The sequence below is a fragment of the Muscardinus avellanarius genome (genome assembly GCF_963383645.1).
Source record: "Muscardinus avellanarius genome assembly, chromosome: 1".
NCBI classification, from domain to species: domain Eukaryota; kingdom Metazoa; phylum Chordata; class Mammalia; order Rodentia; family Gliridae; genus Muscardinus; species Muscardinus avellanarius.
Genome location: NC_137786.1, coordinates 37,004,096 through 37,019,128, shown reverse-complemented (window position 1 = coordinate 37,019,128; position 15,033 = coordinate 37,004,096). Strand labels below are relative to the sequence as shown.

Here is a 15,033-nt window from a genome sequence, read left to right as displayed (position 1 = left end):
CAGAGGCTGGCAAAGATGATTAGTCATCATTTACAATTCAACTTGCATCTTTTAAAGATGAAATGACCTTTAATGATTTATATAAAGACACAGTCTTAGATAATTTAAGGGCAGAAACCAGAATCTATGTCTCTGACTCCAATCTATCACTTTTTTTCCTATCAGATTCTGTTACCTTCTTCTTTTTTAATTATAGAAGTCAATGAAATACATGGCATTAGAATCATATGTACAAAATCTGTCTCTAAAATGTTTTCATCAAGTAATTATTGTTCTTTATCAACCAACTATACTCACTTTAATGGAAAAAATTCAGGATGTACCTTTTAATTGTCATTTTCAACTTTTCAGATATTGTGTTGGATTTTAGGGATGAGCTATTCATATGCCAAGGAAACATTAAGACGGACCTTGCTCTCCTTGTGATGACTAGATGATGGACATTAATAAACATTATCCAAGTCAACCACTAAGCCAAATAGGAGGAGGGAGGGGGAGGAAATGGGGTGGGGACTGGGGAAGGGCTAAATGAGCGATGTGTGCATGTCTACTTCTACCATCTTGTATCTCATTAAGATGGATGACTACAATGTACCATAAATAAAAAACCCCACAAAAACAAAATGGAATCAAGTGATGCTAACTATAAGTCCGTCTCTGCTATTTTTACTAAAGAAAAAACACTTTTGATCTTAATGCTAAAATCACAGCTGAGAATGTGATGAATGTTTGAAAAGAGAGAGAGAGAGAGAAAGAGAGAGAGAGAGAGAGAGAGAGAGAGAGAGAGAGAGAGGTATTTTGTTTTGTTTGATTTTGGTACTGGAGATTGAACCCAGGGGCATTTTACCTCTTGAGTTATACCCCCAACCCTTTATTTGAACCAGGGTCTTGCTAAGTTGCTGAGGTTGGTCTTGAACCTATAATCCTCCTATCTCAGTCTTCCAAATATTGGGGTTAAAGGAGTTCACCACCATGTTGGGCTGGATATTTTGTTTTGAAGTTTACCTACTTTTTTTTTGTTTGCTTATTTTTGTATTTTATGTCTACTTCACACTAAATCAAGAAAAGTGAATACGGCATTTTAATTTTCTTAATGAAATACACACAATTACACGTTGCTTACTGCTCTGTAGAAATGAAGACATGGAGAACATTTAAAAGATGAAATGAATAAAGAAAGTTCTTATTTTACTGCACGTGCTACACAATTTTAAATTTAGGGATTATTGAGTCATTCACATGCTGAATTCAAGCCATAATCTCTGTTAGAGTTAGCAGTCGTTAACTGTGTTCTGGAAATGCTGGCATTTAACGCAATTCAACTTTGCAGTTTATGTGTTAAATATTGTGTTCTTGCATTATAAAAAGCTCAAAGAATGATTAACAGCCACAAATTGAAGGAAGCACTTTTAAAGTGTTAAAGAATAACCTTTTAAAGTTTTATTTGGCAACACTAATAGTTAGATTTTCCTGCAGCTGTAAAACTCAGCACAAATTTTCTTCCTCCTCCCTTTTTTCATAACTCTTCAATGAAAAATGCTTCTAGTTTAATTCCATTAATTATATCATGTCTTTCTGTTTTTCTCAAGGTATGTGATAATGGTGTAATTTTTTCTTACTATTATAGATAAGACTGGTGCTTTGAATGAATGTGTTGGAAGTATTTAATTCCTTTGAGTAGATGCCTTCATTTTAATTATTTCTGTGGATTTGCTACAGTCCTAATACAATTTCCTTTTAAAAAAAGGTATGACAAACAAAAATTGGATATTTAGAATATTGTATGGATCTTATTAATTTACATATTAAGCAAAGATTGCCATTTTTGGGCGAACAAAAAGTATAAGCAAAATATGAGCATGAACTCAGTATTAGAGACAGTGGAAATGAAAATAATATTTATCGTAAACTACTTTTAAATTCATTTAAAAAGCCATTTCTTCCACACTATAAAATTATTATGGTGGTCCATAATAATATTCTGACTACCTTTTGGATTATTATGTCATAATAATTTTGCTGCTATTTGTAGTTTTAATAAATTGAGTTATTTTAGGCAAAGCTTTCTTCTAAGAGGTTGAAATTATATCATCCATTTTCATGCTCATCCACGTTTTAAGCGAGATGTTAAGGGAGGAAGGCCAGTTTTACTTTGTAATGAGACACATTTGGTTGAGGGAGGTTCTCACCCACTCTGAAGTTGGACAGCTAGTGGAGAAAGGAGGACTCTTGCTTTTATGGGGAATCTATGTCACGTTGTCTTTATCCAGTTACTTCAAAAAATCTCATTCTTATTTTAATAATTAAGAAACCTAGGTATTATTCTTGAGGATTGACTTTAACCCCTGCTGAATTTCATTCAGTTAATATTGGCCTGTTTTACTTTCTTAACCAACATGCTACTGGATTAAGTCTGGGTTGCTTGTCACTCAAAGGCCAATATTCAGAAAATGAGAGCTGGTGGGAAGGAAATCAGGTGTTTTCAAGGACTAACATCTGGAGAAGATGGGAAGGGGGCTGTTGACCTCCAGGGTCCATCTTGGGGAATTTCGGAGTACTCAAGGCTTTACTAGGGAAACTGGGGAGGTACAGTGAGACAGAATGCAGGAAGGCTATGTAATGTGTAGGATCTTCATGAGTCAAGGTGTGTGTCTCCTTTTTTCTCTGGCTGGAATCAACCGTGACTTCTTGAAGATGGATTTCATATTTTCCTAAAACAGGTTTTATTTTTCTGCAAGTTAAACCTTGCAACAATTTATCTGCTTTGTTCTTTTTTTTAGGTGTTTTATTGAACTAAAGGGGTGTTACAAAGGCCACCAGATGTTCTGGAAAGCTAAAGAAAGATTATTGAGCAATTAACACCTTAGAATTTAGAATGTCAGGTGAAGGGAGAGGCAAAAGAAATTCTGTCAGGGGCCACCCCCAAAAGGAGTGGCCTTCTTACAAGATGATGTTTTCTATCATCATTGTATAGCTCTTCTTTCTGACTCTGCATACTTACCCAATTTAAAAAGTATACTATTCAACTTTTACCCATTTTATTATAGAGATGATATAAAGTAACTTATAAGACATATAAATATTCAAGGTAGCATCAGTTCAAAGCAGGGCATTACCATGAACAGGAGCAATGGTGGGGTCATGCATTAAGCTGGGATTGGACCCCAAAGGACAAAGCTGAGTGAGCCATGAGCTGCCGTGCAAAAGTCAAGGACATACTTACATAGCCAATAGTACCTATAACTCAAAAGGAAACCCAATGATTAGGTAAAGCATTAACTGTTCTTGTTACTAAAGCTAGACAGAATTTCATCACAGGCATTCTCTTTTAATTGTAAGAAAAACATTGATTATAAGAAAGAAAAACTGACTCTTCATAACTGATATAAAGATACTGGTTTGCTTCAAGGACATACTGTTTTTGAAATATTTGAAAGAGTGGTTGGACTCTTTGAATATGATCTCTTCTCACCCTAATATTTTTGGTAAAAAATTTTGGGAGATGAGCCTGAGATTGTCTTCTCTTAACAGACAGGAATGCATCTGTTCAGAATTTCCAGTTGGACACAGACATTCCTCCTTAGCCATAATGCTCACCTTTCTTTCTTCATTCAAGAGTGTGATGAAGAGCTGGCTGTGGAGGTGTGTGCTTATTAGTCCTAGTACTTGTAGACTGAGATGGGACGATCACAGATTGGAGACCAGTCGCAGCAACTTAAGGAGACTCTGTTGCATACCAAAAATAAAAAGGTCTGGGGGTGTAGCTCAGAGGTAGAATGCCTCTGGATTCAATCCTCATTATCACAAGAGAAAGAAGGAAGGAAGGGAGGGAGGGAGGGAGGGAGGAAAAGAAAGAGAGGGGGACTCTAATAAAGATATTAAAAAAGGCAAGACATGAAACCCTTGGAGCGGAATTTCTCTTCTAATCTGAGGTCTAGCCTGGAGTCAGAGGGTAGCCATGGGAAGAAGTCAAGAACCACTTTCCTAAAATCCTATGAAGGATTTTATGGTTAAAGAATTTTTGTGCATGTGCTTGTGAGTAGACTTCCTCCCAAATTATATTTCACTAATAGCACTAGGTACTTCCTTCTAAGGCTCTTTCAAATTCTAACATACTTCTTTGGTTCTTCAGCTCATTTGTTATCTATCCATCTGTACACCAGAGCCGAATTCTACTTTCTTCTTTGCTAAATCTAGTAGGAACTTAATTTGTATTTATTGATTTAAAGTGAATGAACCCCAGTCACATTTTCCTACTGTGGGTGTAAAACTCTTATATGGGGAACTTGGTCAGGCACACTGTTTTCTCCTGGCCTGCCTATGTGCTAGCCTGATGACAAATTAATGACATTCACTTTCTATGTATTGTTCAATAATATTCTGTTTTTTCTTTATGGCCAACATAGCATCTGTTTAATAATTCACTCTCTAGAATGCTATTGTGGGTGGAGCTCTCAATTTGAAGAGGATTACATGCACCTCTCTTCAGACGCTGGAACTTCCTCCGTTTTTGACAGTAATTGTGTGATCCTATCTTCTGGCTCTTTTAAGAATTCTGGGTGATAATTTTTGGTGATCTACAGCCTAGAGTTAGTTCAGAATATCTGGTTTGCTCTCTCTCTCTCTCTCTCTCTCTCTCTCTCTCTCTCTCTTTTAGGAATGACTAGCATTCTGTATTTTTGTTACTAATACACATTCAAATGTTTATTAAAGGTTTTCTTTGTCCCTAATCTAGAAGATGTTTTAACATATACATTTATTGATGCATTGCAATTATACGTCATAGTAGGGTTCAGTGTAATACAGACATACATGCACACAACATTCCCACCAAGTCCCGCCCTGCCCCCATTACACATGTTAGTGAGGTTGGTAGTGATACTTTCATGTATGGACATAGCATTGTGTGAACTATTTCCTTCTTCGTGTCTCCTTTTCCTCTTTCAACCTCCCTTCTTAATCTCCTTTTACTTTTCTACTGGTTTTTGTTTATCTGAAATCCTCCCCCCCCTTTTTTTTACTTTCTTCTTATGACCTTTGACTTTTTTCTTTTCTTTTCCTTTCTTTTCTTTTCTCTTTTTTGCAGGTCTGGGGATGGAACCCAGGGGCATTCGACCTACAAGCTACACCCCAGCCCTGTTTTTTGTTTTATTTATTTATTTATTTATTTATTTATTTATTTATTTATTTATTTATTTATTTTTGGTGGTACTGGGGTTCCTGGAAGCCCTTCTACCTCCGGGCTACACTCCCAGACCTATATTTTTTTATATTTTTGAAACAGGGTCTCTTATGCCAGCGCGGCTGGCTTCGAACCTACACTATCCTCCTGTCTCTGCCTCCGGGGATTACAAGCGTGTGCCACCACAGCCGGCTGTTCTTTATTTTGAAACAGGGTCTCACTAAGTAGCTGAGGCTGTCTGCGATAATCTTCCAGTCTCCTCCTCCCAAATGCTGGGGTTACAAGCATGGGCCACCATGCCTGACTGACCTTTGACTTTCTGAGAACATAGGGAACTTCGCATAACTCTTGTTGGAATTCAGTTCCTCTTTAAGGTTGCTAGCATTGTCCTTTTTCCTCTCCTTGGTGGTGAAGATGGAAGCAAAGTGGAACGGAGCTGCTGCCTTTCCTGTCCTCTGTGCAAGTGGTGAGGATCATAATTTCTGAATTCCTCAGCGGCAGAAGCCACCCTTTCCTCATCTTTATCATTTTGGACAAGCCTCATCTCATTCCAATTTTATACCTTTAGACACTCCTCTTGAGGTTTCAGGTGACTTCCATTTGCGGTAGCTCACACGTGTCCTGTCACCTTTTATGTGAGCCCTTTGAAAATACGCATATCTATCCAAGTTAAACTTATTTACACTTCTCCCTCTCTTTCTCCTTCCTGTCCTCACTACTGAGGATTGAACCCAGGGGCACTGTGCTGCTGTGTTACACACCCAGCCCATTATATTTTTAATTTTGAGACAGGGTCTTGCCACATTATCATACCAGTGATGCTCCTTCCTCAGCCTCCTGAGTTGCTGGGATTGCAGGCACATGCCACCATGTCCAACTACACTAATTTCTTTATATATGGCCCTCTCTCTCATCATCAGGATGACTCATTTATATACTACCAGAATAGGAGTTTTGAGATCCTCATGTTCTTCATAAGCCCAATTTTCATTTTCAGTTTCTTACTATTTTATCCTGCTTTTCTTTGCTACATTTTTTGAAGTCTGCTTTTTCTCAAAGACCAGGATGTATTTCTGTGTATGTTCAGGATTCACATCCTGATCTATTACAAATTCCAGTTTTATATCATAGTTTTCTCTCAAGATTTCCATCATTTCTACTTCACCAGGCAGTTCATCCTTATTGGTCAGGAGTTCAGAATCATTGGTAGCTCCTGCCACTGTTTCATTCTGAAAGATAGAACCTGTCAGCACGCAATACAGAATTCCTCAGCAGAAGGTGCTCAAACAATTTGCAGCCCTCATGATGTCACTATCTCATTTCTGAGCCAGTTTTGTCACTTCTATTAAAAACATCTCATATACATCTTTGGTTGGGTGAACAGTCTGATGATATGGCCATCAGTGTGATATTCTTTCTCTTTTTGGACTCATTTTAAGTATTCTTTATCACCCGAGGTCTGTGGCTTCCCCAGGAGTGTGCACATTTTCTTGACAGGGAATGTTCTTTCGTCAGCTTATTTTCACTAGACTTTGTAGAATGTCAGCTTAGTGCAATGGTACATGCCTGGAATCCTAGTGGTTGGGGAGGCTGAGACAGGAAGATTGCAGGTTCAAGACCAGCTTCAGCAACTTGGTGACAATCTTTTTCAAAGTTAAAATAAAATTGGGTTGGGGTATAGCTCAGAGGTAGAACACCCTGGGTTAAATCCCCAGTACTTAAAAAAGTAGAATATTTGTGGGCTTGAGCTATCAATCTACCAGATTCAGTAATGACTTTGCAATCACATTTACCACTGAGTCCAAGAGGGAAAGAGGAGAATTTTGTAAAAGAAACAAATACGATAAATGTATCATGGAGAGTTATGTGTTTTGCAGATTCATTGATAGCCACTTACCTCTCCAGCCATTGTGCATTTCTGTGTAGACCTCTAAGGCCATGTATTTGGTCCTGGCCCTTCAGCTTTCATGGGCTTTTCTTATATATTCATGTACTAGTCGTATCATCCCTTTGCATGAAGCTGAAGAAGACAGTCACTCCCTGCTCCTTTTGAATTTCCTTTTCTCCTTTGGATTTTTGAGCGTGTTGTCTTACACATGCCGACCACCCTTTTCTCCACATTTCATCCTCCATTTCCTCATCTCTGCATTAAATTCATCTCTCAAGCACCTCTCTGCATCTAACTGGTAAATTTCATATTTCTGCTCATTGTCTTACTCTTCTCTTTTTCTAGTCTTCGGCAGATTTTTTTTTCTCCTATTTGCCATTACTTAGTATTTCTCATGATTCTGGGCTTTATTGCTTGTTGTCTGCGTTTCTCTTTCTTGGCAAAAGAAAAATGTTCCTCTGAAACTTTTTTGAAAGTTAAAATGACTCCGGGAAAAAAAAAAAATCTGGAGCGAGATTCTTCCCCTGCCTGCCTCCCTCCGGAGCCCTCACTGCGCTGCACACAGAGCTTTGCAGGTGTGCAGAATTTTCCACTAACAACCTTAAGGGTTGGGCCCACTTGTGTGGCTGTAACAGATTGAGGATGTCACCAGAATAAAATAAAGAACTAAGAGTATTATTGCCTTGCAGCTCCCGGGCTTCTTTACTTGAGATATAAATACTGTTACCAAGTAAATACACAAACATTGTCACCAAGGGATACATACTTACCTTTCTCTGAACTTTAAAAATAAAACTTTCCAGAAGTGCAGAGTAGGGAGAGTGCAGGGCAGAGAAGGCAACCTTTTGAAATGAAGTTCAAATCAATAATGATTAACATTTCCTACCCTCTCTTTTCCTGCTAATGACTGAAGGCAAGTACTAATTAGAGAAGTCTCAAGTGTCTGGGTTTCTAGCTGTACCAGATGGTGCTGCGTGAGGACTATTCATAGTGCCAGGGAGAGAGCTGGGCTGTTCCTAGCTACCTAGGAAGGTCTTGCTCTTGTCTGAGGACACTTACAGCTGTCTGTTTTTCTCTGTCCTTTGTTTTCTCCCTTCTAATTTCAGGAGGTGCGTTCTGCCGTCTTTAGTTTGGCTTCTTCTGATCTTGGGTTTTGCTCTTTCTGAAAAAGCACATGCCATTCTTCGTTTTCAGGTTTCTTTTGACATGTGTGTTCTCACCTGACCTCACCTGAGTTCTAATAACACCACTTCCTACAGATTTTCTCTGTTTTTTACTGTTCTGTCTTGAAAGATCCCACAAAACCATCACCACCCTCTGTCCCTTTGATAACTGATGTTAAGATATCTCTGCCTTTTCAGTTTTATTTTTTCAAACTCTTTTCTTAGAGTGTCTGAAAACATATTTTCTTCTAGTAGTTTGTACTTCAAATATGTTCTTGCTTTTCTATTAATTCTGGTAACTAACTTTGAGAGAGAGCTTTTATTTGTTTATTTATTTATTTATTTATTCATTTATTTTTGTGGTACCGGGGATGAAACCCAGGGGACCTTCTACCTCTGGTCTTCACTTCCAGACCTATTTAATACTTTATTTGGAAACAGGGTCTCACTAAGTTGCTAAGAGCCTCACTATGTAGCTGAGGCTGGCTTCCAACCTGCGAGATCCTACTATCTCAGCCTCCCAAATACTGGGATTACAAGCGTGAGCCATCACACCCAGCTTGAGAGCTTTGACTTTGCATAGAAAATTTCAATGCTGTTGAGTGTTAGTATTGTTTTGACAAATGCTGCATGTGCATCTTTTTACAATAAGAAAATTGTTCAAATTAGGAGGACAAAGTGTAGAAATGAATACATATAACTGAATTCCTTATATTTTTAAATCAGGATATATTTATTCTCTTTGTTGTGAAAGATATGATGTAATTGCCCTTGGTCATGAAACTCTGTCTTGATTTGGTGGTTTGTGATGGAATTTCCTTTGGTACAACCAGAAATATCAATAGTGATTGGTTACCTTCAACATTTCTGGTTTAATTGAAGGGTTCTAGTTTTTTTTCCTTCTCTATTAATGTTTCTTGCTCCTCCTGAAGGGTAAGACAGGAGGACTTAGAAGCTGCTGTAATAATTTAAACAAGAGATCTGAGGGCCTGACATTCTGACATTTTGGAGCAGCATGCATTAGGTATAAAAAGTAATTCATATTTTGTCTTTGAACATTAAGGCGAAAAGATTTCCTTGGTTGATTCCATAATGTTGTAACTGCTTTCAGATATTAGAAACTACAGATTTTCTTAGCATCTCTATTTTCTTTTTAACATGCTCTCTTTGGTGCATGTCTAATTGTGAAATTCATCATATGCTCCATGTCCGTATTTCCCAGTTTGGGAAGCTACTTACTTGATGTCTAGTGTATCTTTAAAAAAATAATACTTGGGAGGGGCTGGGGTCAGAGACTCCACCTAGAGTGTGTGAGACCTTGGGTTTAGTCCTCAGTACTACCCCAAAACTCAAATATTTGTGGGTTTTTCTCAAGAGGTAAACAAACATAATGTGTCCTATTACCCTGAGCTAGTAACTGTTAGCACTTCAATGCATTTTAGATTTTCATAGGCAGAGAAATAATTATGCTGAAAGAAAATGGTAATTGCCATGATTTGACAGTGTGTAGGCACTATATACATGTGTTGAAGTATCACAGAAAACCCCACTAACATGTACAAGTAATACATGTTTATCAGAAATGAAAGAACAAGAGAAAAAAACAATTAGGGCAAAGTGCATATCTATACATATTACTTATGCAAAATGTTGCATTTTTATGAAATATTAACTTATGAAAAGTCATTTGAGATATAATACTTATTCAACATGTGGAAACACAGTATTTATTTCACCATTGCTCTTTTGTTGACCACCTACGATATCTCCAAGTCATTACAGTAAATACTGTGGTCAATATTTATGAATATTAAATTTTCATACTTATTACTGTATAAACATAAAGTTAAAAATTCTATGAAAATTGGAGAAGTATAAAGATGTGAATAGAACCCTAACAGTTGATAGTTCCAAGCCACATGCAACAACATGCTTAGGGTGTTCTGTGCTTCTCATCTCCACTTCGCTGTTACCTGGTCCCCACTTTGTATAGAGAAGGGTGTAAAGAGAGTTGGAAAGAATAATTCAGAGATAGGGCCATGAGTCTTTTTGTCCTCCACAAACTCCTCAGATGCATCTCTATACACTAGCTCTACTTGTTTGCTTCATGGTTGTTGACTGTTCCTTGGGGTTTCTGTTCAATCCAGATGCTTCTATTTATTAAGGATTGCATCCACGTCATCTTGGTGGCTTATTATAGCTTGCATCCACCTCATCTCGGTCCTTTTAAGCTATCTGAGAACATTGGACAATAACTAAAGTGTCTCTGATATTTCTTCACTGAAGGAGGAGCGTGGCGAGGGCATGCTGTGATGGCGCAGCATAAGGAGGGCGATTCACCTCACACACTGCTGGGCAGCCTTGTTAATCTTTTAGGAGATGAGTGCAATACAACTGTTCCTCTGTAAATAAGTCAGTTCATTTAAGCAAATAATGATTTGCCTTGAGTATAATATCAGTGAGCTCTCTGCCACTGTAACAAAGTTACTGAGATAATTTACAAAGAGAAAAGGTTCGTTTTGGCTCATGGTTTTAGAGGGTGCAGTCCATGATCAGCTCAGGCAGACCTATTGCTTCTAGGCCTCTGATGGGGGTGATGAATGGCAATCGTGGGGAGAGATGGTGGAGCTAACTGACCATGGCACGGCCAGAAAGCAAACTACAGAGACAAAAGGGGTGAAGTTTTATAATGTTCTTTGGGACCACACCCTCGTGACCTAAGGAACTCCTGCAAGTGTCCACATCTCAAAGTTTTCACCACCTCCTAAGAGTTGTACCCCAAGACTGTCTTTAGCACATGGACCTTTGGGGGACAGTCACGATCCAAACTAAAGATATCAGACATGTTATCTATTACACTGAGTCTCCAAAATTTAAAGAAATATATGTATATATATATACATACAACCACACACATAAATTCATCATCAGAAAGCTAATTTTTTATTCACAATAGTGTTAACAGTGTGTAGATTAGCCTTTCTTGGTTCTTCTATTGGAGGGTTTTTTATGTTAAAAACTTTTCTCCCCCCCTTCTTCCTTCTTTCCTTTCTTTTTCCCTTCCTTCTTTCCTTCCTTTTATTGTGGTATGGGAGGTTAAACCCAAGGGCATTCTACCTCTGAGCTACACCCCCATCTATTTTAACTTTTTTTGTTTGTTTGTTTTGAATGGGCTCACTAGGTTTCTAAGTATCTCAATAAATTACTGAGACTATTCTCGAACCTGTTTCAGCTGCCTAAGTACTGGCATTACTGGCATACATCACCACACCCAGAAAAACATTTTTTAAAATGAATTCTAAAATAGCAGACTAACTTTGGGCCATTTTGTATTGCTATAAAATGCCCTTACGCTCTGTGAATAATTTGAACTCCAATTAAATCAACTACTTCTATTTCTAGTTAGTAATATTTCCATCTTGACATTTCCATATTAAAATTAATTATCCATCTTTAAGTAAAATTATTTCAGCAATTGCAGTTCTATCACCATGGTCCTAGGCAGCTAACCACAGGAATAATTAAAAACTGTTGCAAATAGCATTTGTATCTATATTTAAAGATTTCTTCCATTGACCAAGCAGATGTTACAGATTTTTGTCTTTGATATGATAAGTTTCCCATTAATTTTGAAAATCTGTGTTTAAGGAATGTGCTTTCAAGTTTCACAGAGTTGAGCTGCAATTTGTGCAAGTTCAAGCAGCTGTCCTGACAACCATTTGATAAATTTGTAACTGAAGTTCTTTTAGGAAAAGACTAAGTTCTGACGTTGTGTATCTTATGTTCAGACACATGTGTTTGAATTTGTGGACCTGGTAGGCATGACATACATTATACATATCCATGCTATACATACAGAGATACATATACATATTCTCTCAAATGTATAGTTACCTTGTGTAACCAACAAAAAATGTATCTGTTTGTTGGCAACAAAAACGTATCTGTTCATTTTAAGCTTTCACCATCTAATTTAAAATGTTTTTTTTTTTATCTTTGTTTAGGTTGAAGAAATTGTGGATGTTGGATCTTTTGCTCCAGAGGATATCCATATTCCTAAGATTTATGTGCATCGCCTTATCAAGGGAGAAAAATATGAAAAACGAATTGAGGTAATTAGCTTCTTTGTCTGTATTTTTGGATCTCATTACCAGAGACATGTGTCCCTGAGGACATTTCAGATGACAGGAAATTGGAGCTCATCAGGAGAACTTGCTTTGTTTGGGTCTCAGTAGGAGCTTCTCTTATGCCCACTCCTAAGGAACTTGATCGCTTGTGCTCCTGTCCAGCCCTGCAGTGTCTTTTGTATTTATAAGGCACATACTGCCACACCCCATGGTTCTCTAGCCTGTATCTGCTAGGATTCTGTAAGGGTTCTAATTAAAGATGCATGGTTTGAGTTAGTTGTCTGAGAGGGTTGAGAAGAATAATCAGGTCTTTTGTGGCTTTTCCCCTGCTGGAGTCTTAATGTTTGATTTCTCAGAAATGTCTGTCTACCTTGAAATTGCTTTGTACTTTTCCAGGAATGCAGAAAGAATATCATTTTTAATTATCTTTGGGCTCTGAGCAGCTGGTGGGTATGAGATCTGTACATGGATTCAGAACTGGGAGCATTGGAAGTATTCCAAGGCCAACGAGAGTATAAAGAATGACCAGCTGGGCCAGCATTGATGTCAAGATTCAAAAATGTCTAGGGATCTGCAATAGAGTAAACATAAAATAGGGGATATAAGGAATCAGAGATATACACTACCCTCTGGAAATCAAACAGAAAGACATTCCGCAATCCAGAACTCTTATCATGGGCCTTGAGAGAAAAGATGGGACATTTGTAGAAGTAACTAGTCATTGTCAAGGAGATTTAGTAATGGAAAGAGTTTTCTGCCTGATTCCTGGATATTTTCTTGAATTCTGTGTTGCGCATGGAGAAAAAACAGTCTAGCTCTGCAGGTGGAAATGGGCAATTGGCAACAGCAATACTTAGTAAACACATTCTGACAGCCCTGAAAACATATTTCCAAGGTCTCTTCCTTTTGCTTTGTTCCCGCACAGTCTCTGAACACCTGAGGAGAATTCAGCTATAGGAGTCTCAGGAGTAACAGTAGTAGCCATCAATGATAATAGCAGGGCCAGGGCGGCTCATTTGCCTCAGAACAGGTGTTTCTTCCTTTCCAAATAAGCGTGACCCTCTTTCACTTTACTTCCTAAAGAATTACTTCTGTCATCAAATGTCAACCGAATTATTTTTTAAAAAATTTCTCTACTTATTGCAAATTTGCCTCTTACTAGCAATGGGAGATCACCTTTTTTGCCAGTAAAATTTTATATTGCAGCAGTGATAAAGTACATAACATATCTTCCATCATGACTAATGTATTTCTGTTTATTTTAAAGCGTTTATCAACTCGGAAGGAGGGGGATGGAAAAGCCAAATCCAGTAAATCCGGGGATAATGTAAGGGAGCGCATCATCAGGCGGGCGGCTCTTGAATTCGAGGACGGCATGTATGGTATCTTTTATCTCTCTGAGGCTGGCTAGGGACTGAGCCCTTACTGTCCCCAGATTAATCAGATGAGTAGGTCTCCTGAATCATGATAATCTCCAGTCCGTGGTAACTTATAAGACCTTTGATCAGTTTTTTGTAAAATGTGGCACATAATCCCAAAGACATCAAAGTATTTGGAATGGGGATTATAGTCTGTTTGCCTTCTTGAAACAAAAGGGCAACCCAAAATTATCTTAGCTATTTTCTAGTATGCAATGGAGTTCAATAGTTTGGCATATTAGATAGAGGTTATTAGGAAAAGAGGTTACATACAGTGAAGATTTCAAATCTCAGCATTACTAAGGGTAATGCTTATTTTCTCTATATTCTGAAAGTTGTGTATGTACTGAAACATAAGATCCAACTTGTTTTGTGTGTGATAGTACTGGGGATTGAAACCAGGGTCATTTTACCTCCAAGCTACAACCCAGCCATTTATTTATTTATTTATTTATTTATTTAGAAGCAGGGTCTCACTAGGTCCTTCTGTTTTAGCCTCCCAAGTACTTGCCTTGATTCCTAAGGATTTCACTGTAATTAGAATCTCATCAGACTGCCATTATTCTTTGTACTAATTCTGGTAAGGTCTTCACTCTGCTGTGATAGCGGACAGCAGTAGACATCCGTTCCCAGCTGTATGAATGTATCTGATCTGTTCGGCCTGCCTGTGTTGAGAAACAGGACTGAATCCACACCATAGTATATGAGTCAGGCTTGGTCCTGTTCTCATCACAGCAGAGGCACCAGCAGCTCTCAGAGAGGGGCACTCCGTCTCAGGATGAGTGAGGTCCTTGACATCAGTCAGAGACAAAGACAGAGGTTTATATGGGAAAGTAGAGACACAGGCAAGGTAGCGCGTGGGGATCTCAAGAGTGAGCAGCAGCAGCCTCTTGTTCTGGGATGTTCATGTTTTTAGAGGGTGGACTAGAGGTGGAGTCAGGGCTGAGTTACACCAGTATCCTGCACTTGCTCATCAACCTGGTGTCTGTACCCTTTGCAGGCAAGGACAGCCAAGGACACTCATGAGCTGTTGTTTTGTATTACAGTGGTTCCTGCATATTTTTCTTTTGACACTTCATATGTCTTTCTTTATCTCTATTTCCAAATTTTCTATTTTATTGTAATCACTTAAGGAGAAGATTCCACATCCTCAGTTAACTCTTGGATGCCTTCATGCAGTGAGTTTTAAATGTGGCTTCAACTGTGTTTGCTCCCTGTCTTCCTTTCTCCCAGAAGATTCAGTTACTAAGGAATG

General features: G+C 38.2%; 1 protein-coding gene across 1 annotated transcript in view; it reads left to right on the top strand.

Moving 5' to 3' along the window:
* Positions 1–15,033, top strand: part of OXCT1 (3-oxoacid CoA-transferase 1) — a gene marked incomplete at both ends in the record, with an annotated part of 153,483 nt that overhangs the window by 64,092 nt on the left and 74,358 nt on the right. Inside the window, 2 exons of the mRNA XM_080715878.1 lie at positions 12,238–12,345; positions 13,628–13,742. Of these exons, the coding sequence (XP_080572004.1) occupies positions 12,238–12,345; positions 13,628–13,742 (223 nt within the window). The remainder of the gene's footprint in view (positions 1–12,237; positions 12,346–13,627; positions 13,743–15,033) is intronic.